Source organism: Empidonax traillii, unplaced genomic scaffold (assembly GCF_003031625.1).
Source record: "Empidonax traillii isolate 1590-97213 ecotype Southwest subspecies unplaced genomic scaffold, ASM303162v1 scaffold541:size654180, whole genome shotgun sequence".
NCBI lineage: Eukaryota > Metazoa > Chordata > Aves > Passeriformes > Tyrannidae > Empidonax > Empidonax traillii.
In genome coordinates, this window is record NW_020955734.1 from 612,993 (window position 1) to 640,080 (window position 27,088).

At 47.3% G+C, this 27,088-nt stretch overlaps 2 protein-coding genes across 4 annotated transcripts in view; one reads left to right on the forward strand and one right to left on the reverse strand.

The window, feature by feature from the left end:
* The window catches only part of LOC114064392 (putative homeodomain transcription factor 1), a 33,477-nt gene extending 27,111 nt beyond the window's left edge, over positions 1–6,366 (forward strand). Inside the window, 10 exon segments of the mRNA XM_027897390.1 lie at positions 104–181; positions 1,039–1,248; positions 1,558–1,686; positions 2,098–2,370; positions 2,912–3,043; positions 3,164–3,250; positions 3,803–3,958; positions 4,333–4,428; positions 4,773–4,898; positions 5,234–6,366. Coding sequence (XP_027753191.1) covers positions 104–181; positions 1,039–1,248; positions 1,558–1,686; positions 2,098–2,370; positions 2,912–3,043; positions 3,164–3,250; positions 3,803–3,958; positions 4,333–4,428; positions 4,773–4,898; positions 5,234–5,254 — 1,308 coding nt within the window. The 3' untranslated portion in view covers positions 5,255–6,366.
* A 211-nt stretch (positions 6,367–6,577) lies between these two features.
* MAGI3 (membrane associated guanylate kinase, WW and PDZ domain containing 3) overlaps positions 6,578–27,088 on the reverse strand; it is a 29,786-nt gene continuing 9,275 nt past the window's right edge. Inside the window, exons 9-21 of one of the 3 annotated variants that reach the window (XM_027897388.1) lie at positions 25,349–25,960; positions 24,306–24,337; positions 22,221–22,374; positions 21,613–21,704; positions 19,768–19,960; positions 18,878–19,063; positions 17,041–17,226; positions 13,531–13,633; positions 13,320–13,440; positions 12,694–12,837; positions 11,968–12,106; positions 10,101–10,190; positions 9,324–9,616 (exon numbers count right to left, since the gene is read on the reverse strand). In XM_027897388.1, the coding sequence (XP_027753189.1) occupies positions 10,141–10,190; positions 11,968–12,106; positions 12,694–12,837; positions 13,320–13,440; positions 13,531–13,633; positions 17,041–17,226; positions 18,878–19,063; positions 19,768–19,960; positions 21,613–21,704; positions 22,221–22,374; positions 24,306–24,337; positions 25,349–25,960 (2,012 nt within the window). In that variant the 3' untranslated portion in view covers positions 9,324–9,616; positions 10,101–10,140. Of the gene's footprint in view, positions 9,617–10,100; positions 10,191–11,967; positions 12,107–12,693; positions 12,838–13,319; positions 13,441–13,530; positions 13,634–17,040; positions 17,227–18,877; positions 19,064–19,767; positions 19,961–21,612; positions 21,705–22,220; positions 22,375–24,305; positions 24,338–25,348; positions 25,961–27,088 lie in introns of all 3 variants that reach the window. The other 2 variants (XM_027897386.1, XM_027897387.1) reach the window with 2 other exon arrangements.

Genomic DNA, 27,088 nt, shown 5'->3' on the forward strand with positions numbered 1-27,088 from the left:
TCTGAACCAGGCTGTGTCACAGGTACCCCCGTGGAATTTGTGCCATTTCCCACGCTTTTATTTTGCTGTGGGCAACGAGCTGGTTTTCCTTTGGTTTCGGCAGGTCAAGCAAGCCCTGAAAGGTGCCAGAGACTCTGACAGCGTGGTGGAATCGGAACTGGAATCCACCTTATACGTTCAGGTATGGTCATCAAGTCAAGGGAGAGAGCTTTCCCAGGCCTGGCCAATGCAGGGACATCCTTCCTGTCACAGAATCATGGAATGGGTTGGGTTGGAAGGGACCTTAAAGCTCATCTCCTCCCACCCCCCTCTCCATCAGAACAGACCGTTATTAAATGTTTGTGCTTCTGAATTTTCAGGTACAAGTTGTGACTTCCCTCCCTCCCTGTTCATTGGCAGCTTTGTAAACCTTGTTCAGAACTGTGCTGCTCTGTTTAACAAACCCCAGTCCAAGCTGCCTCTGTTTGCTTCTGTTGGAATTGCTGCAATTGCTCTTGTTGTGGTTGGGAGGCAGTGCTGTGCTGTAGCTTTTGAGCTAGTAAATTTTGATTTTAAAATCATAGGATATTCTGAATTGAGAGAGACCCACAAGGATCATTGAGTCCATTTTCTATAATGAAGAAATAATTAAATTCTGTCATATATACCCAGTCACTTCATTACTTTGTTTTTGCCTCTGCCACTTCCCCCACCTGAAAATAAAATAGAAATAACATATGTGGCTATCAGATTATAAATACGAAAATCTATAAATTGATATAAAATAGAAATGAAATCTTAGATTATGGAACAGGCAGAAAAGTTTTACATTTGAAGGAATAAGCCAGCTTTTATTTTGTGAGGTTGAGAATAAAGGTGGGGAACTAATGGGGTCTGATGCAGAAATGCTTTTTCCCCTGAATAACATTGTCTTAAACTACTTCCATCGGGTGGGTGAAACTGGGAATTCTCATTCCCCGGGGGAAAGCTGATCCATTGATTACTGGGAGGGAGGAGGAGGCTTTACCAGGTGAGTGTAAATTGTGCTGCTCTCCCAAGGACTCGAGGCCCTGCCTTGGGGTGGGGTCGCGGAGCTGCAGCGTGAGCCGGCGGGACTCGGAGAGCACCCGGCAGGACTCGGAGACCGAGGACATGCTGTGGGATGATCTCCTGCACGGCCCTGAGTGCCGCTCCTCCTGCACCAGCGACAGCGACGACGCCACCCTGAGGGACCCCCGCAGGGACCTCAAGGAGGATGTTTTCCAGCAGGTTGGTTCAGTTGGATCCAGGGAATACCTTCCCTTTTCCCTCGCTGGCGCTTGGGAGTGCTCTCGGTGTAAGGTGAGCAGCCCAAAAGCTGGGTGAGACCATTCTGTCAGTCAGAATCACATGGATCTAAACAGTATCGTGATTAACTCCCTCCTCCCCACTGGTATTATCTGCACCACTGCACATCCCAAGCAAAGTATTTCACCCGAATTTGGAATCCTCCCTCTATCTAATTCAGGAAAAAGCATTATTTACTAGCAGGACAGAAGGAGAAGACCCACCTTTTGCATTGCTCTCTCTCTTTTACAGAACCATTTGTTCTGGCTGCAGAACACCAGCCCAGCATCTGCCAAAGTGAGTGCTCTGATCTGGGAAGGGAATGACTGCAAGAAGGTGGACATGTCCGTGCTGGAGATCAGTGGGATTATCATGAGCAGGGTAAGTGGGGAGGGGGTGGCACTGCAACCTCTCCCCCACTCTTTAGAAATCAAACCAAAGCCCCTGGAAATGGTTACACATGCAGATATCAGGTGCAGTACAAAATTGAGCCCTCCCCAGCTGCAAAGACAGTTGTTCCTAAAGTCTACCTAACCCCAGTTTATGAGGTCTGTTGAAGACTAATCAGCTGATGATTGCTGGTTTTCTCTGCAGTGTGGTGAGGGTGGGAGTTTGCTATTTATTGGCTGATGGTTGTTGGTTTTGGACTGAGATGGGTGGGATTATTTTAGGCTCTGTCCTGGGAAGGGAAGGGGAACTGACTGCTTGGCTGAGTTGCTGCTGCCACAACAACAGGCCTTTTCCTTGAGGCAAAACCCAGGTAATCATCCAATTTTTGTTCCTGCTTGCCAGGTGAATGCCTACCAGCAAGGAGTGGGGTATCAAATGCTGGGAAACATCATCACCATCGGATTGGCGTTCCTGCCCTTCCTCTACAGACTCTTCCGCATGGATAACCTGGAGCAGCTCTGCTCCATTTCCCTCAAGGAACTCCTGTACATCTTCTGTGGAGCCCCTGCCAGCGCCCCTGTCATTGTCCTGTCTGCCATCAACTTCCTGGAAAGGCTGTGCTTGACTTGGATGTTTTTCTTCATGATGTGTGTTGCTGAGAGAACCTACAAACAGGTGGGTTTGAAGCTCCTGGAGCAGGGACCAACCTCCCCCTGCTCCTGCAAAGACAAGCAGGTCTCAGCCAGCTGAGGGGTCAGAGCTGGTGAGGGAACCAAGGTCAGGGAGTCTGGGAAGGCTCCTGTTGATCAGTCACAGATGACACCTGTCAGGGTGTAATCTGACCCCTGCATCCCCCTCTTACCTGTCCCAAGGTCTCACCCTGTCCCCTCTCTGTGCCCAGAGAAGCTGTGGCTGCCCCATCCCTGCAAGTGTCCAAGGCCAGGTTGGACGGGGCTTGGAGCAACCTGGGCTGGTGGAAGGTGTCCCTGCCCATGGCAGGGGGTTCTAGATGAGCTTTAAGGTCCCTTCCAACCCAAACCATTCTAGAATTCTATAGAAACAGCTGCTGCCACTTCCCAGAGAGGTCGAGCAACCAGGTCTCATGTGGGTCTTCCCCAGTCACCCTTTCTGCCAGGTACCCCTAACAATCCCAAGCAGTCTGATGTGTTTTAGACTGATTTATGTCTGTGTGTGTTTGTTTTGTTTTTAACTGCAGAGGTTTTTGTTTGCCAAGCTTTTCAGCCACATCACATCTGCTCGGAAAGCCAGGAAATACGAAATTCCTCACTTCAGACTCAAGAAGGTGGAGAACATCAAGATCTGGCTATCCCTTCGCTCCTACCTGAAGGTGAGTTCTGATCCAGGGTTTGGTTATTCCAGAGGGTGTAACAGGTACAGCTGTTTGAGTTTTGGCTTCACAGCTCCACCTCCCACCCTCAGCCCTGACCCCTTGTCCTTGTTCCCACAGAGACGAGGCCCCCAGAGGTCTGTGGATGTTGTCGTGTCCTCAGTCTTTTTACTGGCTCTTTCAATTGCTTTTATATGCTGTGCTCAGGTGAGGTTTTAACCTTTTTGGTTTCTAAAAGAGGAGAAAACCTCCCCAAGTGCTGGAGGCTTTTTTTTCGCCAACATACAAAGAGCTTGACCTGGAGCTGTTTGACCCCAGAGTAGTGTAGGGAATGTTGCATTTTTTAAAAGCTTTGTAATGTTTAGTTGGAAACAGAGATTCATTCTCTGTTTGCATGGGAAAATCTGGGGGTTTATAATCATTAGGAAAACTACAGGACATGGGCATTGGGCACAAAGGAGAGAAGTGGGACAAGGAAAGGCACTTTATTCCCTGTTATTTGGTCAGAGGGAGGGCAGAGGAAGAACAAGTTTCCTATTCTGAGCAGACAGAAAAAATCAATTCCAAGCTAAAGCCAGGTTAGAAACAAGACCTTTTACTGTGACCTCATTACAGGAATGATTTACACTTCATGGAGGAACTGCCAGAGCACAGAGGGCTGGGCAGAGGAGGAGCGAGGGCAATGCTTGTGCACTTCTCCCAGGAACAGGCAACTTGTTACTGACATTGCTCCCTTTTTTTTTTTTTTTCCCAATACAGGTTCTAAAGGGCCACAAAACCTTCCTGAGTGCAGCTTACAACTGGGAGTTCCTGATGTGGGAGGCAGCACTTCTTCTGTTTTTACTACGGCTGGCATCTCTGGGCTCTGAAACCAACAAGAAATACAGCAACATTTCCATCTTGCTCACTGAGCAGGTGACTCCATTTAGCTTGTTCTCCCTTTGCCTTTGTTTGGATAGAATTACTGTATTTGAAACCAGCTTCAACAGTAGAATCAAACTTGAAAATTTAGAAACCCACCCTTGTGTTGGCCAGAAGGGAACAAAGCACTGTGCAGCAGGGGAGGGGTGAGCTGGTGATGCTGGGACAGACTCAGATTCTGAAGTTCTAGATGGTTTTTGTCTCTGGTTGAGGCAAAACCACTGGAAAAAGAATGATGTTCTCAGTGCTAAATTCAGTTCTTCAGGAGTGACAGCAGACTGCAAAAATGGCTCTAATTTCCCTTGGTAATGACTCACTGGGGGGCTGGTGCTGGAATGTCAACACCTGGTCTGTGGTGTCTGTCACAGATAAACTTGTACCTGAAGATGGAGAAGAAGCCAAACAAGAAGGAGCAGCTGTCTCTGGTAAACAATGTCCTGAAACTGTCCACAAAGCTGCTGAAGGTGAGATACTCTGAACAGCTCAGTTTTACGGAGGTGGTGCCTAAAGGCAATGCCACATGGCTCTTGCTTAGGGAAGGAGTTGGCTCTCCCTCACAAAGGGAGTTTTTCTGTGCTCCTACAGCTGTGACAAGAGATGGAGCGATACAAGAGCACTGTGGTTAATTAGTGCTGTGAACAGACTGTGGATTCAGCAGGAAACATCTCTGAAACAGAGTGGGAATTCCTGTACAGACATTTAAGAAAGGACACAGAGGCAGCACAGTCTGTTGGAGTGTCAGAGGATGAATTGTTGTGGTCTTTGGTGAATGGATTAATGGACTCTTTTCCTTGTCCTTCCACTGCAGGAACTGGACAGTCCCTTCAGGCTGTATGGACTGACCATGAACCCCCTGATCTACAACATCACACGGGTTGTCATCCTCTCTGCTGTCTCAGGAGTTATCAGTGACCTTCTAGGGTTCAATATCAGAGTAAGTGTCACTGTACAAACCAACAGCAACAGCTCTGGGGGCACCCAGAGAAGCTTTGCACTGGTAATTCAGAGACCAGACTGTGCTGGGTGAGTCCCCACCCCCCTGAGCCAGTTCTGGGGGGAAGGACAGGCCTGACTCGAGTTTCAGTTGTGTTCAGGTCAAGTTTTAGAATCCAGGGTTCCTTCCCTTTATCCCAGTCCTCCCGTGGCTCATCCTGCTGGAGCTCACTGAGCAGAGCAGGATGGGGAAGGGAGATAAGGGTCTCGCCTGTGGATGCAGAACATTCAGCCCTGAGGCTGTCAGACCCAAACTCACTCTCTTTCTCTTTGCAGTTATGGAAAATTAAACCATGAACCGACAGAACCTCAGCCCTGGGCATCTCCACCAGAGAGAAGAGAACCTCAGGTGTGGGCAGAAAGCAGAAAACTGATGGCAATCTGTAATTACAGCTTTCAAACAGATTCTCAGTGTATGTATCAGAAGTTTTCTTTCTGCTTTACTGTTCTACACCAGCCAGAACCAACTGGTCTCATCAGTGAGCTCATCCCATGGCATGCACACAGAAAAACTGCATTAATGGGGCCAAATCCTGACAGCTGGCACTGACACCAGCAGGAACTGGTGTGGGACATCAAACCCTGAAGCCATAGAGGAGCTGCAGCTGGAGGGACACCGATGGCTGTGACTGGTGCCATGTTTCTGCAAAACCTGACTCCTGGGATGTGACAAGGAGGGAGTCAGCCCTCCCTCCCATCCCAGTCAACCTTCCTGGAGCTACACTGGAATATTTCAGCTGGATCATCCTCAGCTGCACTGGTCTGGCTGTGCTGAGGAGAGTCTCAAATCCTCAAAAGCCCCTCCAGTGCTTGAGGCTTTGCCTCTGTCCTGAACCACTGCAGGATGTGAATTCCACCTTGGGATGGGAATTCCACCCCTCCCTGATGCCACTCCAGCAATACCAGAGTCCTGCTGTTGGCTCAGGCTGAGTCTGCTGTGAAACAATGATGAGTATTTTTGTGAAAACATTAATTACAGGAGAAAAACCTCTCAACAAATACCACAGGGAAAGTGTTTATGAGCCGTAGAACATTTTTTTGCCAGGTGTGTTCCCTGGAACACTCAGCTCCATCCTGTCCTGCCTGAGAACAGCTTTGGCAAAGACCTCCTCAGGTTAATGTTTAGAAAGGGCAGAGGAGAGATAAAGAAAACATTTTAAAGCTTCTGTTACATTTCCCTTCACTGGCTCTATCAGCTTCTATTTATTAGTAATGAAAAGAGCAAAAACTGAGGAACTTTTTCAGAGCTTCATTCTTTCACAGGAGGGTAAGATGGCAGAAGGATTTTTGGTAGTAAATTGTTTACAGCTATTTTCTGTACAAGGAAGAGTTGTGAGATGTTAAAGGAGATGACAATTTTATATAGCAAAATGTACAAATAAACCTGCAGGACAAGTATTTCATCATTACCCACCGTTTCTTACAGGACTTGATGATTTTTGTACCACCTTTGTCGAGCATTTGCTATTTGAACGGGGGGGAGGGGGTCAAGGAAACTTCCAATAATAAACTGCATTTGTTTTCCAGAAGAGCAGCATGTTTGTGGGTAAAAGCTGGGGTCACACCCCTGAAAGCCAACCAAGAACCTGGTTTAATGCAGTGCAGAACCAACAGGCCACGAACTGGAGTTTGTTTTTAATATCTATATAAAAAATAATGAGCGATTTACAGGTCTCTCTCTAGTCAGAACCTCAGAAGTCTGTATAAAGGTGCTGTACAATATATAAACATTTACACCCAGTACATCCATACATTGCTTAGCATTCCAAGGCCACATGGCTAAATCTGATACAGGGAGTACAGATACAAGGTCTGTGGAAGGAGAAATCACACACAGGTAAGACATCATCACATTAACAGAGAGAAAAAAACTCGAGGGGAGTTGATGGCAGGGGAATCATTTCAGTGGTGCTAATTAATTCATCTGGAATTAAAGGTCTGGATCTGTCACTGTACTCAGTGGTCGGGGCGAGTGCACACAGCTCCACATGAAGCACCCTCTGGGGAAGGGCACGGGGGAATATCTACACAGGCTACTTCAGAGTATTAAATATTTCACAGTCAGACTCCACCCAGGGAGTATTTGTACGTGTTATGCTACACAGCAAACCTGGATGGATCGCCCGGGGCCGAGCAGCAGAGCACAGTCAGGGCTGCTCCAAAGCCGCCTGAGTTCCCAAAGTCTTTGTTGAAAAGCTGGCTGAGCAGTCAGTCAGCTGTTCTCGGGAAGGATTCCACTCAGAACTGCCTCACTGTGCTTCATCAGCCTTTAAAAACATCCCATGTTTCAAAGCCAAAAGGAGGTATTTGCTCGTTGCGTTTCAAAGAGCAAATCCTGTTAGTTTGGGTTTTGAGAGAGTAAAGCTCCATCCTTTGCTCCTCCTCCTCTTGCAGACTGGACCAACGGGCTCCTTTTACCATTAAAAACCTAAACATGTCAGGAAATCATCACCAAAACTAGGAATAAAATAAACCCCCTTCAGCTTCTGCTGTTCTTGCAGCTTTGGGACTGAGGTGTCAGTAGGTTCTGGTGGTAAAACATCTCTGCCAGCCCAAACCACGGACAGCGAGTCTCCTGTACCCTCTGTGTCATCAACACTCCTTGATCACACACTCCATGGAAATATGGGAGAGTTCTAATACACACAGCTAAAAAACTTCACTGAAGAAGCTGCTCTGGCAGCTGGGTCTGTCTAAGGTCAGTTGTTACCTCTACAGAGGGAAAAAAAATCCAGTTCCTAACTAGCATTAATTAATCAAAGATGGGACTTCAGTATCAGCTCCACCCCAAGGCTGAGGATGTCGTGGTGCCACAAGTGAAACCAAAGGAATTATGTTATTTAACAGAACCCAGAATTTTCCCTCCTCACACAAGGTGTTTGCAAACCAAATCCCTGCGAATCAAGGAAATAAAGCAGTTCTGGTGCGTTCAGAAAAAGCAAAATTATATCAAATACCATTTTTATCCACAGGGTTTGGTATTGGGTATAAAAATCCCAGGAAACACATCAACTGAGCAGCCTCAGTGGCTCCTCTGCTGCCCTGGAACCACTGACAGAACCAACTGGCCCCTGTCCTTCCTGACCCAGCAAGAACACGTGGGTTTCCTGACGTAAACATTCACCACGCTCCGAGAAAACACCCACCCCAGCCCAAACCTGCCTTGCCTGTGACTGGAACCCACGGGGGGAGGATCAGATTGACTGGATACAGTAGATAAACTTGGCACGAGAGCAGGAAGTGAGTCAGGATCACATTGGCAACAGAGGCGTTAAATAACTTTGCTCAGAACTCACGACACTCGGAGAAGCCGCAGCAGCGCAACGTTGGGAGCAGCAGACGAGGGCCTGCACGGGGACACGGGGACAGCAGCTCATGGCAGAGGTTCACTGAAGCATCCAAAAAGGTCCTTCATGCAGCTTAGATAATTTAAGAACAAATCAAACCCTTTGCCCTCCCTCCAACCAGTTTCTGAGACCAAAAGAAAAAAAAAACAAACAAAAAAAAGAAGACAACTGTGTGAAAAGAACCAATGCTTTAAATGACCCTTAGTGGAAAACTGGTTAAAACGTGTTCTAAAAAAAACAGTGTCAGTCAGTCACACCCGTTTTCCAGCCACTCCTGCTGCTGGGGTGCCCTTAGTGGGGACCCTCCACGGCCCGGGAGTTATCGGCGCTTTCCTCCCTGGAGAACCCTCGGGGTGGGAAGTTCCGTCTTTGGTTTCGTGGGGCGGCTCCACGTGCCTCCCTCCGTGGGCTCTGCTCAGCGGGACAGTCTCCTGGGGTTCCCCCCTCCTCTGTTTCTCCATGGAAAGCAGTGGGATGTTGGACAGGCTGGAGGTTTTGAACCTGCTGGAACTTGGCTCTCCAGAGCTGGACTTGGTTAACAGATCGTCCTCGGAGGCGTTTCTCCTGCAGTCCCTCAAGGGGAGGTTGTTCCCCTCAAACGCTGGGTAGTGTCTCTCTGCAGACCACCCTTCCATCCTTCCTGCAGTTTTCTGCCTCGTGTCATTCCTGCTGACTCCTGGTTTACCAATCCCACCTTTCAGCTGCTCCCCACCACCAGCTGTTCCGCCTTGGCTCCTTCCCACCGTTTCTGCACTTCCTGCCTTCCCGAGGTGCCCGTGGGGACTGGCTGACCTTCCTTGGCTTCCACTGCAATACTCTTTTTTGTCACTACTGTTCGTTCCTGTTCCCGTGGTTTTACTCTCACTCCCTCTGGATCCACCAGGTTTATGTGAGAGATTGTTCCTTTCGGGATCCCCTTTCCTGGGGCTGTGGAGTCCCCTGGGATGGTGTCCCTCAGCAGCCCCTGCCTTTGCTGGACTGGCAGATCTGTCTCTCCTGGTCCCTGCTTCCGAAACACCTTTAGTGATTCCAAACCCAGGGCTGGAGGGACGTTCCCATCTGTTCTTTGTTCTCTGGGGAGGAGACTGAGGCTTCCTCTCGCTCTGGTTTTCAGGTAAAGTGCTTATCTTGTCAGGCACAGTGTTCTCTGCTTGTTCCAGTTCCTCAGACAGCTGAACTCTGGTTAAAGCTTCTCCTGGTACTGGTAAATAACACACTTCAGATGGGGAAGCAGAATGGGAAGATGAAGATAATGGTGACTGTTCTTCATATATTACATTTGACGAAGATGGATTGTAACTATCCCAATCACCTGGAAAGGAGCAGCGAGAGTTTGACTGAGTAACTGCACAAAAAAGTAATAACCACTAAATATTTCACAATGTTAGCACCTCAGCAGCAAATTACCAAGTTCAATTTTAAGAGGAACATTATGGAGTGGCATATTCTCAAAGCCTTATTTAGCCAGATTTCTTTATTGAGTTTTTCTACAAGCTACAACAACCCTGAGGATGTGATTTTGTTAAAAAAAAAAAAAAAACCACCACAAAAACTAGTGCTCAGAATGCTGCCTGATCCCTGCAGGACTGACACGGTCCTGGATCAAAACAATTTTAGAGCCTACACAGCAAAACTGCAAAATAGAAAGTCCCTGACCTACATTGTTTAATACAAGAAAACGAAATGAACTGGAACTGCTACGCTAAAAGGAACCTGAAACAGTGAAAAGTCGAGGTGATTCATAGCTTTGCACTTAAATAATAGGAAGAGGTGGAACACAAGACATGCAGATTTACCAAGTCTTTAAGGAAAAACCAAGAAAAGCACTGAAAGCCCTTAATGTTGCTCAGGTTTCACGTAGGGACACAGACTGGAAGGAGCCAAACCTGAAGGAGGAAGAGAAAAAGCCCAGAAGTACATACCAAAAAAAAATCACAGAGATCAGCAAGCAAGATTTCAACCAGAAATGTGGGATTAACAGCAAGGCAAGAGGCAACAAACCCTTCCCCGCTGCAGCACTTCCTTCACATCCCACACCCCACTCTGGGCAGAGGGATGTGCTCCAGAGGTCCCCTCAGACTTTGGGTGGTTCTCTGTTTCTCCCCCAAGCTCAGGGGGATTTCTGTGAACAAAAGGGCCAGGAGTGATCCCAGATAACCACTGGTGTGTTTGTCCCTCGTGGATCTCTGCTGGGGTCCCAGGGAGCTGGTGGGGAGGAGAGAGCAGGAGGTGCCTCCACGCTCATTTTAAACGGAAATGACATTTTAAAGAGAACCTCCCCATGGAACCACAAAACATCCTGAGCTGGAGGGGACCCACAAGGATCACCAAGACCAACTCCTGGCCCTGCCCAGGACACCCCAACATCCCACCCTGTGCCTGAGGGGCACTGCCCAAAGGCTGCTGGAGCTCTGGCAGATTTGGGGCTGTGACAGTTCCCTGGGGAGCCCGTTCAGTGCCCAAACACCCAACCAGCAGCTCAATCAGAGCACAAGGCAGATTGTATTTAACCATCTTTAACCATATTCAACTTTCCCCCTGCCTGAGATGATCCAGGGTGAGAACCAAGCCTAGGCAGGGGCTGTGCAGGCTGAGCCCAGCCCTGGCAGCACAGATGGGCTCTTTCCAAGGCCTGCACTAATTCCCTGATTTCTGTGCTGGGCAGGTCAGAGCACTGGGATGTTCAGGGACCCTTTTCAAGCTTCTCAGGAGGAAAGAAATGGAGACAGCTCTGAGCAGATTTTACCCCCTGAGTGAACATCAGTTGCTGCCCGTAAATGAACACACAAAGTACTTGGGAGTTTCAAACTGCGTGTTTGGGATTTTGAAAGGAGAAACTCAGGGTCAGGACTGGGATTGAAAAATTCTTTGTCGGAAAAAGGTGACCCTCCAATTTAGGAAGTTCACCTTGGTGGCAACATCAGGGGATAAAACACTAAAATGCTTATTTGGGAATGGGGTGCTCTTTGCTTTAAAATGCTGCCACTGCCACAAGTCTTTGATTTGCAGTTTTGGGGCCCTGGCAGACCCAAAATCATCAGTTCTGAGCTCTGTGGCTCCTGCAAGCGTTTGCTTTGCTGTCCTTCCTTTTATCTGGCCTATGAAATTGTCCTTTCCTGTTGCAGAGGCAGAAATCACCTTCAATCAAACCAAATCCCTTTGGAGAACAAAGTTGTCCCTCTCCTGCTTCCTGAAGTTTTGGCTTTGAAAAACAAAATTTAGAAGGCTAAAAACTGAAGTAGATCTGTACAGAAATCATTTTTTAACATTACAAGCATTTTTAACTGAGTACTGCAGCATAGAGAATTTTAATTTAAATTAAAAGGCAATCAGGGTTAATCATTTTTATAGGGAAGCTTGATTAGCTTGGACAGAGCTGAGAGCCTTATTAAAATATGGAATAAATTCACTGGGTTTAATGTTCCTAAATACTTGTCATGTGTTAATTGTACCAAAAATATTCCTCACTCTTTAAAACAAATATTTCAATTTTCTATTTCTGTATTTTCATTTTTAATTTAATTCAATAATAATAAATAAACACTTGCACAGCTGTCACAAAAGGGAACTGCCAACTACTGCAGTGAACAAGCACCTGAATCTCCTTATCCCACTTTCCTCCCCTGGCCTGGACAAAACCAAGCAGCCCTTGAGACAACATACTGTGATCTGGAATCAATCCAGTCCCTGGTCTCAGCAGCAGCAAAACTTTATTCCCTCCAGCCTGAATCAGCTCAATGGCTCGTGTGTGAGTGATTCCTTGGGTGGGTTCTCCATTAATTTCCACTATTTGGTCACCAACCTGAGGAGAAAAGAGCAAGCAGGTGAGTCTCCCTGGGAAATCTCTGACACTGTAAAGTGGTTTTCAGTTTGGAAAGAAAAAAAATTAAATAACAGAGGTAGATGCTTCTGTTTTCCCTCTTGTGCTTAAAATGCACTCAGCAATAGTGACACCATTCCAGGGGTGAGGAGCAGGATGTGTCCCAGGGTTCTGTGTGGCATTGCCCAGAACAGCCAAGGGATGTCACTGCTGTGTAACAAGAGACTGTCTGGGCTTCCTTCAGCAAACGCTGCCAAAGGAGGTCAGTGCTGGCTCAGGGTGGGACAGGGACACACCGACAGCTCAGATGGGTGAGAAATTCCACTTCACAGCCTTAAAAGCACAGCGAGAAAGTGACACCGTGTCCAGACGAGGAGGGAGGAAAAACTGAGTGGCACAGAGAGTGTGAACCGCCCCAGGCTGGGCGAGCTCAGCCCCTGCGAGCTCTGAGCCGAGCTGGGGACACTGAGCTGGGGACACTCCAGCCCTGCAACCAAGTTTGTTGCCACCTTTAGGTAAATTAACGTGTCAACTTGATCAAGAAATTTGATTAGAGAGGCCAAACTCACGTGCACTCTCCCATCCTTGACTGCTGGCCCGTCCTCAGCCAGGCGGAGGATGAACAAGCCCATGTTATATTCCTTCCCTCCTCGGAGGCTGAACCCAAACCCTCGAGGGCCCCTTTCCAGCTCTACTGGGAAACAGCCAGGACTCTGTGCAGAGGAAGAAAAAAAAAAAAAAAAACAAGAGATGAGGACCTACAGGCAGATTTAAACATTTGTTTCACACGTTTCTATATTTTGAGATATTTCAAACTTGAATCCATCCCAGCTCAGGTGTGACTCGGGGTAATGGTTCCATTCCAAGTCTAAACACACAGAACATCTTCCCTTCTGAGAGATGATTAAAATCCTTTATGAAACTTTGCCAAAGGCTCTGCAGTGGCTCCATGACAAGCATTTTCTGTTTCTTTCATCGTTACAATGAGAATTCACTTGTCCTAAGGAGATAATCAAATTTAAAGCACGAGCAGAAACACTCCGTGAGACGCTTCAGTGCATTTTTAAACACAGCTTTTCTCCCCACATCTGACAGGGAAATGTTTAACTGTCCCGCTTTCCAGAGCTGCACGGCAATGCCACTGGTGGTGAGTATCCCATCAGGTCTCCACACCCTCTGGATGGGGCTCCTGTACCTGGGAATGACGGCCACCAACCCCCGGAGCAGCGTCCGACTGCGCCACGTGCTTGTGCTCGGGCCAGGACAGGCGGTAACCACCGGAAACTTCTTTTCCAGCTTCACCTTCTGTAGCTCCCCTGTGGACAGGTGAAAGGACAGGGATTTCACCTCCACATGGACCCCTCTGCCCCAGCTTTTCCCCGCCATTCCCAGCCCTGTTCCCAAACCTGTCGGCGCCGGGGGGGTTGATCTGCGCCGGTCCCAGCGGTCGGTGCTGCGGGGCCGGGCTCTGCCTGGCTGAGTTTGTCCCTGATGGAGGCCCACGGTGCTCTGAAACCCAAACAGCATCAACAGTCAGACCCTTCCCAAACCCACAGCTGGCATCACAGCGACCACCAGTGCTGCTGCTGCCAAGGAATCCACCAGAGGCTCCTCGGGCTGAGCTGAGCTCGCTCAGATCGAGGGAGAGGATTTCCCGAGCCAGGAACACAAGTGCAGCTCTTTTCTCTGACAGTTTTCTCTCCTTTGTGTTTTTCTTCCTTCATTCTGCTTTCCCTCAGCAAAACAACACAGTTTTTTACGGATCCAGACGTGGACAGGAGGGTTTTAAGGTGCTAAAGGCCAGAAGGGATCAGGGGTGGTCAGATCCATTGTACTGGATATTCAATGTAATAAAATTTCTAAGAGATTAAGAACGATGTCCATCTGAGAAATATCCCTTTGGGAATGTGAGGGAACGAGGATCTGCAGGGTCAATGGGAATTTGGAGGTGAAGACCCCAAGGATGGAGGGAAACTGCCAACTTATTTAAGGACCCCCAGAGTTTTCCACTGCCCAGCTGCAGGGAAGGTGAGGAACAGGTGCCACAGCCACAGTGGGGGATGAGTTCACTGGCAAATTATCAACAGGGATTTCAAAGTGTTTTGCCTTCTGCCAAAAGCTGAGTAAAAACTAAAGTATAACATTTTAATAAAACATTTTAAGATAGCTTAAGATTATTTTCCCTTCCACAGAAAACAGAGGTTGTGCACCTTTAAATCCAGTGCATTTATGGACAAAAAACCATGTTTCAGGACACAAAATGACTCTGTCATTTAAGAATAAGGAACCATGCAAAAAGCTGCCTCTTAGCTAGAATCTGAAGGGCAAAGAGTGGCCCAAGATGAACTTTTGTGCTGAATTAAAAACTAATAAACACTCCTTTTTCCCTATAAGGGTTAAAAAAAATAAACCCAAGCACCCAAACTAGAGATGGTCCAGCACTTTTAGGCACAGCACATTACTGCATTTCTTAATTAAGAACAAATAAATTCCATTAAAATACAAAAAGTGCTCAATCATCTTAAGGGAAGGGAAATTTAAAACATATTAAACTGAATTTCTCAGATATGTGAGACCTCCCAAGCCCTCCACAGGACTGCTCGGTGCTGCTCCCGTGACGTGCCCTTAAAGAGGTTTTTCTCTAGAGACAAAATGTCAACTTTTACTCCTGGTTTATCCTCAGATTTTTAATTTAGAGGCACAGGCAAGAAAAATGCCATCTGTTTGTAGAAATCCTGCAGCCTGCTCTCGTGTGTTCCCAGCTAATACATGACAAAAGCTGACAAGCTCCTGCTTTGGTGAAAAATGTTAAAGAATCTCTTCTGGTGCATGAAGGGGAATTTGTTTATTCCCAAAGATCACAGGCCTGGGAAGGCTGGGAGGGGACCAGGCAGAGGTTTTGCTGCCACTCTCACAAGGACAGTGCTGGGGAAACAGCAAATTTTAGCAGGATTTGTGCTTTGTGAGGCTGAAAAGCTTCCAGAAAAAAAAAAAAAAAAAAAAGAAAAAAGAGCATTTTGGGGTTTTTTTTTTTGGAGCTGCATCCTGCATTTTCCTCAGTGTGTAAAACCAGCTCTGTGAGGTTCAGCTCCCTCCCTGCAGTGCCTGAAGCCCTGACTCACTCCCATCCAGCTGGATCTCTCTGCTGCACACAGGGCTCTGCTGGGAGCTGAACTCCATTTCTCCAGCTACATCAAGGAGAATTTTAAAGTGGAAATAAATTCCCACTTCGCTGGAGCAGGTTCTGCTTCTTTCTCCTTCATTGTCACAAAACTCTTCACATCTCAAAAGCTCCAACTCCAGCTCCCCTAAGCCACAGATTTCTTCTGACTGATCTCCACTCTGGTTTCTCCACCTGCTACTGAGGAGGTTTTTTTTTCCCCTCTCTTTGTTGAGTCTTCACAGGTTCTGGTTTTATCTCTGCCTTTCGGCTCCAAATCTGTAATTGAGGCAGTGGGAAAGGTTCCCACACAGAGTCCAGGTAAGGTCACACCTAAATAATGGGTAAAAACATGATATTCAGAAAACTTATTCTGGAAACAACTGGAAGGTGTCCCTGCCCATGGCAATGAGGGGAATGAGATGGTCTTTAAAGTCCTTCCAACCCAAACCAGTCTGGGATTCTGTGATTAAAAGCTGCAGAGAAACAGATCTAATTCAACCAACTCAAACTTCAGTTGCTTTGTAAACATCACCCTGGGCAACTGCTTTGAAGTGTGTCCCTTCAAACTGGAATGAATCAGATTCGATAAAAATAAAAATCTTAATAGAAAAATAACAATTTATAGAGGTCTCTCTGCTCCGAGCATTAACAAAAAGGAACATTAAGTCTTTGAAATTCTGTGTTACAGGCTGAGATGGCACGTTAAATATTTGCAATGAATGTGAAATTAGAGAGTCATCTGCTGGCTTTATTCACAGCCTGGCTTTAGGTATTTATTATTTAAAAGGTGGAGAAAGCCAACTTTCTGACAAAATAATGATAGGGAGTTTAATTAAACCCATAAGCAGCAATCCAAAGAAATGCAGGGTCAGAAAACAGAAACAGTTTTTCTCTTCAATTGACTGGATTTTATATATTTGTAGTGACCTGACTGTATAGAAACAAACCTGTGGTGGCCTGGGAAGTGACACCAAAAATTGTCCCTAAAGATGGGACTTTGCAGCCCCCAGGACTCACTTTGCAGGTATTGAAGGTGAAGGATTTGCCAGAAAACCCTGTCAAGGTGGGATGTGACCCTTTGGCAGGCAGAACCACGGGATGCCTCTGTTGTATCCCAGGGATGCAGCATTAGGGAATCCACGTGTTTTAACATGGAAAGAAAGGAAAAACTCAGGGGCTTAAAGGGAGAGATTTGGAAAGCAGGAATCCCTGTGGCCTTAGAGCAGGGACAGGGAATCCTGGGAGCAGCTGCCTCACCGGGAACAAAGCTCTGGCAGCACCTGCAGCAGCAAGAAATGGGCCCTGCTGGGGTGCAAGAATTTCTCTCTGAGCATCATCCCCTGCTGCTGCAGCCCCCTCACAGAGGTCATTTCTCCTCAGCTGGAGAACACAAGGCCTGGACAGGACCTGTTTCTATGTCAGCAGCACATTTTCTCTCTCACACATGAGAAGGCAAGAGAATTTCTCTCGCTCTGCATCGTGTTGTTAATACTCCTTGCTCTTTTTGGGTGCAACCACCTTGGCAGTTGCCTCCCTCTGCCCTGCCTGCCTTCAGCTCCTTTAGGAGCTTCCAAATCATTCAACTTCCAGGAGCTGGACTGGATGATCCCTGTGGGTCCCTTCCAACCCAGGATACTCCACGATTCACCCTCTATAATAATTCCCGAGCGTCTTCAAACGCTCGATTTAAGCGCATCAACCTTAGCAGTGAGAAAACACCAAGGCTCTGGCAGCGTGGTGGCAGCTTCCTTACCTTCCTCAGCCACCACAGTGAGGGTCACCACGTTGCCAGCATCCTTGATGAGCTGCACGATGCTGTCGTGGGAGAGCTCCACGATGGACTGGCCGTTCACCGCCGAGATCCGGTCGCCCACCTTCAGCTTCCCACACTGGTCAGCGGGGCTGCCGTCGATCACCCGCCCGATCTTGTGGGGGATCACTGGGGACCAAGTACAGCCACAGCGACACTTTAACACCCACAGAATACCCTGACTAGGAAGGATCAAAGCCCAGCTCCCAGCCCCGCACGGGCCGACCCCAAAACCCCGCTGCGTGCGCGCCAAGGAAGCGTCGCGCGGAGCCGGGATAATCGCCATCCCGGAGAATCGCTCCCTGCTCCAAAGGGTGGCACTGCTTGACAGGGAAAACCTGCAGAGCGTGAGGAGCGAGTGAACGGAGCCAACCCAACAGCACGGCCCTGTCACGTACAGGGTGTTGTGCCTGGAGGAGAACACGGCGAGGAAATGGGGTCACATCTGCAGAGGGACGAGCGAGGGCGTGCGGCCCCGCAGCGCTCCCGAGCAGTTGGGGTTTGCCACTCAGAGACAGTTATGGACATCCAGTGGATGCAGGGGTAAACTCTTCCTCCTTGCAGCCAAAAATTAACCCTTAATCACGCTCCAAGGAGAAATCAAACGTGCCCTGCCAGGGACTGACTCAGTAACCTGGTGAGGAGCCCGGCAGTGACCCTGAGCACACCCAGCAAGGTGTGTTACATCACACAGACCTCAATCCCTCGCCCTGCTGAGATGAACCTGCCCTTGCAATAATTACCTCACATTTTTCCCAGCTCTTTTTCCAGTGTTGTCTGTAGCACAGTTATATTATAATCTATATTGCAGATCATATGAGGAGTGGCTGAGGGAGTTGGGCGGGCTCAGCCTGGAGAAAAGGAGGCTCAGGGGGGACCAGGACCAGACTCTGAATATATGTCATACAAATTCAGCACAATGCTACTTAGAAACGTTTTTTTCCTGTGCTCCTGCTGGGTTTTATTGTGCAGTAAAATGAAGTGAGAAAATAGAAGTGTCTGAGGCTCAATAAAAAAAAGAAACACTTTCATCACTATGTCTGGAACCAGCTGAGGAAGTTTCAGGTGATTTACACCAAGGAACTATAAGGAACTGAGTATTTCAGGAGTTATCTGTACCTTCATGTCAGTGAATTGAGTTAATCTGTGGGTGACCACCTAAGCCTGTATTTCAAGGGCTGACACAGATAACCCAAACCTGCTGCCAAAGGAAATGAATCCCAGAAATGATCCTACCCATCCCCTCATGCCAAAATGACTCGATATCCTCTCCCTGGCCTCACAACTGCAACACCACACCAGGCTGCTTTTTCATTTTGATGAACTCCACAGACACCTCTCTGTCTGAGAGCAACAACTTCATTGCTTTCCTCCAAGCACTGCAGCCTCTCCTTTCTCAGAGCCCCAGAATAAATGTTACCTGACTAGGTAACATCAAAGCCAAGGTTGAAACTATGCTTCCATTAAAATGCCAGTGAATTAATGCAGTGTGAGAATCCACATCACCACCAAGGCCTGACAAATATCCACATCCCCAACACTGCCCTGTGGCAAGTGCAGAGTCCTGTGGACAGGCTGGTTGTGTGGGATATGCACTCCCCTGCTGCCCATTTATGTCACAGTTGGGTGAAAAAGAGCACAAACAGGAAGCAAGACAGACCAAGGCTCAGCTGGGATGGGGTTGAGGGAAAGGTGGCTGTGTGAGTGACACCAGCACTGCACAGACAGAGAAATCCCTGGAGGAGCTGCAGCCACAGAGCCACCAGGACACGGCACTTACCCCCAGGAGGAGGTTTGTTCTTGGAGGTGAGGATGACAAAGCCAAACCCTTCGTTCTCCTTCCTCTGCAGGCGGACATCGTAGACCTCCGGGCAGGGCTGGCTCACGAAGTCGCCCCGGGTGAGGCGGGGAGAGCCGTTCTGTGCCAGGACAGGCTGGGCCTCCTCCTCCTCTGCTGGCTTGTCCCCTTGCAGGTGACAGACAGACAACAAATAAGGAACAAACCACACCAAGCAGCTCCAGCACAAGTCGGTGGCAGTGCCAGCACGGGGTGGCAACAGCGGTCACTGATCAGAGCAGGGACTGCTGTCAGCTCTAAATCCCATCCCAGCTCTGTCACTCATGGAGTCACAGACAATAATCTTCTCTAAACTGCTGATCTGGACACTGATCTAAAACTGCAGAATCACAAGATGCTGCCCTGGATCAGCTCTGGTTTGATTGCTACACGATGATGCCAAAATACACAACATGTGGAAGGTTCCCCACCCGTGGCAGGGGCTTGGGATGAGACGAGCTTTATGCTTTTCCAACCCAACTCATTCCATGATGTACAGAAAACAGACTGGGTTATTACTGAATTTTCCTAGTTTTGGTGGCTGTTCTAACTACTACCTGCAAAAAGGTTTGAAGAAATCACCCCTACAGCATAATTTTCAGAGCCTTGCCTGTGCGAGCAGTTCAAATTAGCTTATTAAATTCTGCTTTTCTCCACTCACTCAGAGCTACAGCTGACCTTCCTCAATCTCAGGCTGCTCAGCTCTAGTGCAACAATTAAAGATCGAAATAAATGATTTCAGAGCAGCTTCAGTGGATGTGCTTACAAGCCCCCAGGCGCTCTTTAGCCAGCCTGTGCGTCCTGCACCCTCCTCCAGGCAGTCAGACACCTACCACCAAAGAAAATCTTCCTCCTGACAGTGAGCAGGACCTGCCCATTCCGTGCAGCGCTGGTCATCAAATCCAGAACCTGCTTGTGGGACTTCCCTTTCACGGGGACCCCGTCGATGCACATCAGCTCGTCCGCCGCCCGCAGCCTCCCGTCCTTCTCTGCTGCTCCCAGAGGGATGATGGCCCCGATGTAAATCTGTCAGCAGAGCACAGTCAGGCCGTTTGAACGGGAGCATGAGCTCAGCAGAACACGTAATGCCTGGAATCCAGGTGAACCCAGGCAGGGGAGGGTTTTTGGGAAGACATTTTCAGAGATTATCTCACCGTCCAGCTCCAGCAGAAAGGCAGCCAGTGAGTGTACGCTGCACAAGCTGACCCAGGAGACAATCCAGGAGCTCAAAGCACTCAATAAATACTTTTTTTTTAAAAGTTTTGGGGGATTTCTAGTCCTCATTTTCGCGAATTCTGCTCCCTTGAGCATATTTGTCAGCTTGCTAAAAAGCCCAACTTCTGACATGAGCAAACACTTATTACATATAAGATTTCTCAGACATCAGTGAAACAAAAGCCTCTGTCACTCATTCTACTTATTCCACTTTATTTTTTTTACCAAGAGTGGGCCAGAGCGATTGGGGAAGAAGTAAAAGCTTTTGAAAGAACTCAACTTTATTTCTGAAAAGTTGCTTAGACAGCTCCACACTCCGAGTTGTTTCAGTGCTCGGCTTTCGGTGATTAGATAATGAATTCAAACATTATCAATTCTATCTGCCCCCACCTCAGAAAGTGCTACTAAACATAGCACAGATAAGAACATCACACTCTATTTCATATGCTAGAATCACTTTCAGATTAAAGGAAAGATTAAGGATAATTACAGCCAGTGCTGCTGGAGGTTAAGCAATGGTGGGCAGCAAAACTGCACACAGCACTCATGACATCAGCTCCACACTTCCCAACAGCTATGGCTGTTATGGAAACAAAACACCACAAATGCTATAAAAAAGTGCAGCAGAAGTAACATTCTTTGGGTTTGCTCTTTTCTTTAAATGCATGTTAGGGAGGGGAGGTTAAAAAAAAAAAAAAAAAAAGGCTAGCACAGGATCACAGCTGGGAATGGAAAAACTGAATTTCTTCACTGTAATCAGAAAACAATCTGTATCTATTCCAAAAGCTTTTCCTCTTCACTTGACAGCTGAAGGAAAGGCCCCTGACATGCAGCGCTTCTTCCCAGAGAGAAATCTTTGCATTTTTGGACATAGAGGGGAATGTCCTGGGAGAACAGACTATCCAGGGGTGTCTGCACTGGCACCTGCCCAGCTGCCTCCTGCTCCACGTGCTTCTAAAAGTGGGAGAAGTGGGGGAAAAGGGGATGTGATCCCATCCCAACCCTGGCCTCGTTTCACTGGGCTGCGTGGAAAGGAACAGCCTGGTGTGGAATTCTGGCAGGGTGAGCAGCCCCTTCCTTCCAGTCTGCTGCTCCAGGGATGTAGAGCATTAAATCCCAGGAATGTTCTGTGCCAAGGCCACCACTGGGATCAGGGGGTGACAGGCAAGGGCTGGGCACCAGCACAGCCCCTTTGAGGGCTCCTGAGACACAGCAACAGCTGCAGAAACACCACTGGCACCATCAGTCAGACAGAAAACCACTGCCAAGGACAGGCTCAGGATTGAAGTCAGCCACAAAGAGGGGGAAAAGAAAGGGAATCTGGATTAATTCCTTACTTTGAAAGGTAATTACTAAACTGATCAATTTTGCCATCACTGAAATGCCTGGAATGATGGGAAGTGAGGACCAGGGAGGATCATTCTGACAGTAACACACAGGTAACACTGAACAGTTCCACTTACAGGCTGATCCGGCCCGTCCCCTCCAAGCACCCGGAAACCAAAGCCTGACTCTTGTTTTCGCAGGAAAACGTCCAAATCTCTTGTGTTTGGAGCTAAGAAAAAAAACAAACATTTCAAAACATGTAAGGAGCTAATCTTGGATTATTGAAGGATTATGCTTTGGTGGTGCAGTCTGAGGTGTCCCATTGACAAAGCACAGCAACCAGAAATAGAGTAAATAATCAGTCAGATGTTCAGTGATGTTCTCTTTTTAAATGGGAAAAATCAGTTTTCAAAGGAGAAATCACAGCTACACTCATGCAGTGGGCCAGGATAAAAGCCAGGCTAACACAGCTCAGAGCTACTTCTATAAACTCTGAAAAGGGCACCTCTGCTTCAGCAGTAGATCATCCTCAAGACCATTTCTGTGATTAACTGTTTTATTGCAAATACAGTTAAAACAGATTTTAATTATTTTTTCAAAAAAAGTGTTCCAAAGTTTTCCAATTCCTGTATGAATTATGCATTTCTTGAAACTTTCTATCCACAGGAGGTTAACAAAGTCTCAGCCACACATGGCAAAGAAAAGATTCCTTCACAACCGAGTATTTTCAAGTTGATTTACTCACGTTTGTCCTCGTAAATAGTCTTAGACTTCAGGTAGACTTCGGAAGGGTCCAGTTTGGGAGAGCCTGATCGCACAGCAGAGGGTGGGAAGGGCATGGGCTGCGGGATGGGATCACTGACAGCTTCCAAACTCCCTGAGCTGTCCTGCTTGTCCTTCTGAAACACACCCCACCCATGAAATCCAGATTAAACCAAAGCAGAACTGAACTGCTGGGTGCAAAGACAAGGAACACCAAGCAGAAGAGAAACAAGGGAATAGGGGGATAAAGTTATGACTCAATGTAGGTTTTTCCAGTGGACTTGTCTGACCAGAGGACTGAAGGCTCCCCCTGTGGGACATGGATTTCTACTGGAGACTGGGTTGAGAAAGGGCTTTGAAGTGGCTGATGCCCAGGAGGAGAGAAGCTGGGCAGATCCTGGGGGTTACCAACACATGGGATGAAGTGGGGGGTACAGGACAGTCATGGCTGGAGAGGACCCCAAATCCTTGGCAGGCACCTGCCAGGCTCTGGAGCTCAGTCCAGCACCATGGGCAAACACTGCTCCACGGGCACTGCCTCCTGCCCTCTGCCAAGGACACCTCCACAAGCACCAGAGGTGTCCCCAACCAACCCCAGGAGTGCCACAGGCAGCGCAAACACAGGCCAGGAGGGCACACCTGGGTAGTTTGAGGCATTAAAATTCACCATTTGCCTTTCCATGATCTGAGAGCTGCAACACTCCTGTTAGTATTTCCCAGAGAAAGGACACCAAGCATCCTTGTGGTCTCTCCCCCTGATTTCCAACGAATTATGCACTAAAGTAACTCTAAATACTCACTCTGGGCAGAAGCCCAGCCTGCAAAACTTGCACGTGGCTGAACCACAGCACGAGCAGAGCAGAGTTAGATCTGCCCTTTCACCAGTAGCACCAGAAAAAACTGCCCTGAGCCATCCAGCAGTTTGACACTTCCTGTGTGTTTATAAACACAAGAACTTGCCCTTTTTACGTGAGTTATTTTGCCACACTGCTTTAATGCCACTGAGCATCCAGTGCTCCATGGGCTGTTGCTCCTGCACGTGTTGGAATAGAATGCCAGCCTTAAAATCCAGAGTATTTTTAGTAAGGGAGCCACACTGTGCCCTCAAACTGCAGGGATTTCTGCCCTGATTCGTTCAGGGTGGGGTGGAACCTGCAAATCTCACTGAGCACAGTCTGCTGATCTAGTGGGTCTGTGTTATCCCCCTGCTAGGACACGACTTCAGCACCCAAACAGTAGAATAAAGAGAGAAAAAGAAGCTACACCTGCATTGTGGTAATGGGGTTTCCCTAAAACTTGTTCTCTACAAGAAGCATTTTTTAAAGAAACAGCTGTGTTCAAGTAGCCTAATTTATAACAGAAACTTTCGTGGCAAACATGTGCATTAATAGCAGCATTATTAAATCAGAGGGTATTTTATTAAGCCCAAAGATTCTTTACTGAGCTAATATATATATATTAAAGATGGTCCAACAGATTGAACTTCCAAGAGTAATGAGTATCAAGCCAGAAATGTACAGCTACACAGAGAGCTGCTGAAAATATGGATCCAAAGATAAGCATTTCCAGAAGGGAGCACTAACCAGTCCATTAATTCTGCGTGAGGATTGAGAAGAATCAAAGTTATCATAAACTCCCTTTAGAAATCCCATTCCACTTTAATAATTAGCAATGAAAAAAAGCAGATATACTCTATTTTGTTTCCCTTTTAATGAGCACTCTGACAGCAGCTGCTTAAGACAAAGAATTTGTGCCTGCCAAGTAGACGTGGTTTTGCTAAAGCATCTTGTAGATTATTACAGGGAATAAAATCCAGAGGAAATGAGATTACAAAGCAGGTCAGAGTGTGCACACAAACAGCCATTTCAGAAAATAATGACAGGAATTGATAATCATGACAAGCCAACAGTAATAAGAAGAGAGATATCCAGTATCTCCATTAAACAACTCGAAAACTTCAAAGGAATATTTCCTGCCCATTAGACCATATTTAAGAGTCTGTTTTGCAGCCCCAAACCCCTGAATATTCTCCATCAGAAACCAAGCTAAATACATCCCCAATACTCACCCCTTTGGCAGTTTTAGTAGGTGAGGGTGGACCTGAAGAAAATAGAAAGTAATTTCAATAACAGGTTCCTAAAAGTTTAAACAACATTACACCAATATAATCAGCTCCTCCTGGGGTGAAAATAGTAACTGTTGATTCACTCTTTTTTTAAGTGACAAAGTGACCCAAACCATCACTTCAGAGAAGTCTCAATTAGAATTGAAAGCTGTACAACAATGAAAAATATCTATTTCTCTACTTGCTAAACACTGGTCAACCAAATCACCCATCAGTTCATGGCATAAGCAGACAGTGAATTTGTCTGAAGGAATTTCACTTGTTACAAAGAAATCTAAGTATTTCCTTAGCTTATTATGGAATAGCAGCACTTCTACAGGAAAAGACCTGGAGAGTTTTGCAAAGATCAGTGGCTGAAGTGACACTCTACACAAAGCCTAAAGAGACACTGAGCAGCCACGAGCTGCTTCATAATCCACTCAGCTCCCTCTGAGAAACACACACTGTGTACTCCAGTTTTCGGGGAGAAGATGCATCGTGGCCTGTGTGACTGACAGTCAGCACAGGGGTATAAATTTGCAAACGAAAAATCAGAATTTTTCTGCTATTCCCAGTGATCAACTCCGCCTCTTTGCTGATGCTTCTTCCTATCTCCTGCAATCCCCCCTGTCCAGTACAGCCACAGTTACTGGAATACATTTGGAGAGCCTCAGGAAACTCAGTCCATCATATGCTTTGCATTATGCTGGAGAACCATGTGCTTGCTTCAGCACTCCCCAGACACTTGGAAGAGACAGTGCATAAACATCTCATCATATAACTTTGGGGGAAAAAAAAGAAAAAGAAAAAGCAAACCAAAAGCCCAAACAAAACCCTAGCAACCCCAAATACTCGGGTGGGTAAATTAAACTCAGAACATAACAGCTCAGAGTCATAACGAGCTGCTGTGTAGCTGTCAAGGCTGGACAGGATTTAGGTATCACACTAAAAAGGGACTTTATGAGAAGCTTATAACCAACATGATAACTGTAAATGTATGTCTGTACCTCCTCTCAAGATAAGCAGTGGCACCTCTGCCCCTACTGGGAACTGCTTGAGCACCTCCACCACCTGCAGGTGGGTCAAGCTCTGCACGTTCTGGTGGCAAATCTCCTTGATGACGTCGCCTTTCTGCAGGCCCTGGCACCACTGGCTGTCCAAAATCATCTTCACCTTCTGCCCCGTGGGGCTGTCTGCGATGGCAAAGCCGAAGCCTTTGGGCCCTTTGAGCAGGGGGATGGTGACCAGCTCTGGCTGGGAGCCCCCCGAGGAGGCCAGCGAGCCCCTCTGCTCCGCTGACTCCACGGACGGGCCGTTCAGCCGCCCGTTGACCAACATGGGGCCCATTTTCCCGTTCTGGTCCAACACCACCGTCCCCGCTATCAAATCTTGGCTGGGCACGGCAACATCTCCCCCCTTGGCCGCTGGAGGGCCGTTGATGATGGGTGTGGCCGTCACGATGTCCACCACGGGGTCCTCGGTGTCGTCGGGGAGGGGGTAACCCCGGCACAGAGTCATGTTCACATACTGATTGACAGGAACCAGCTGGAACATCTGCACAACATCTGCGTGGGTATGGCCAAGCACGCAGCTCCCGTTTATGTCCACGATGACATCACCTGTTGCAGAAGGAAAGTTCAGCGGCGTCAAAAGCGGCAGCAAAAAAACCACCCACACCCGGACCCAGAACACACACACACACACACAAAAAAAAAAAGCTTTACCTGGAGGAAATCACCAGGCAGGTTTCAAACTAATAACTAGTGGCTCCCTGGCTAATGCTGCCAAAAAGCACGCAGGATTTCCTCCTCCCTGCTTTTATTCTGTTTCATCTCAGAAGGCAGAGATTGTGCTAAATATACGTAAGGTTTAATCTGCAGCAGATTTACAGAACGACCCTGTGAGGCCACGGGAGATGGAGACTGCAAGCAGATGTCTTGTGCCTTAACTCGTATTGCAGAGAACCCCTAAACCCAATCCAGAATAAATCCGATTTTTTTTTTTTTTTTTTTTTTTTGGCCCTGTGTTTATTTTAGGACTGGCTGAAGTTAAGCTAGGATTGCACCCACACACACACATTCCACGCTCTTACGCTGCTGCCCCACGTGGCTCAGGAACGTATTTTCAAAATAAGTGAAAGTGGGTTTCAGGTCCTGAAACCTCGTTCCGTGTTCCCATCGCTTTGATGAGGAACTTTGCACGTGCAATGCAATATTCCCTGCAAACTGCCTTATCCTTTAAGTGCCTGGGTGTCAATAAAACAGGAACTCCCTTATTATTCCATGAGCTGCAACAGGAATAGCTGCACATCCTCTCATTCCAGCAGTTCTGCAGGACTGTTTTCATTTTTACAGAGGTGGAGCACGAACCACACACAGAGAAGTTCAAACAAACACGTCAGCAACAAAATAGGAAATTGTTTCATAAGTAAATAGAATTAAATCTTTCAAAACTCTTCTTATTTTAAGCGTTTATGTGATACATAAAGAAGCATTTTGGGTTTTCTAGTATGTGAAGCTAAACTTAATTAAACATATAGTAGCAATGGGTAAGTCTTCATGGATTGCAGGAACACTCATCCCTCTGCTCACTTGGCCAGCTCACACAGCTTTGCTTCCTCATTCCTGCTGCAGGTTTTTTGCAGTTTTAATACTTGGATTCAGTGACACTGTTTCTACCCTCTGTACAGAGCAGAGATGGAACAAGTCAAATATCTTAGCTAAAGCACTGAACTCTTCAGGAGTGTC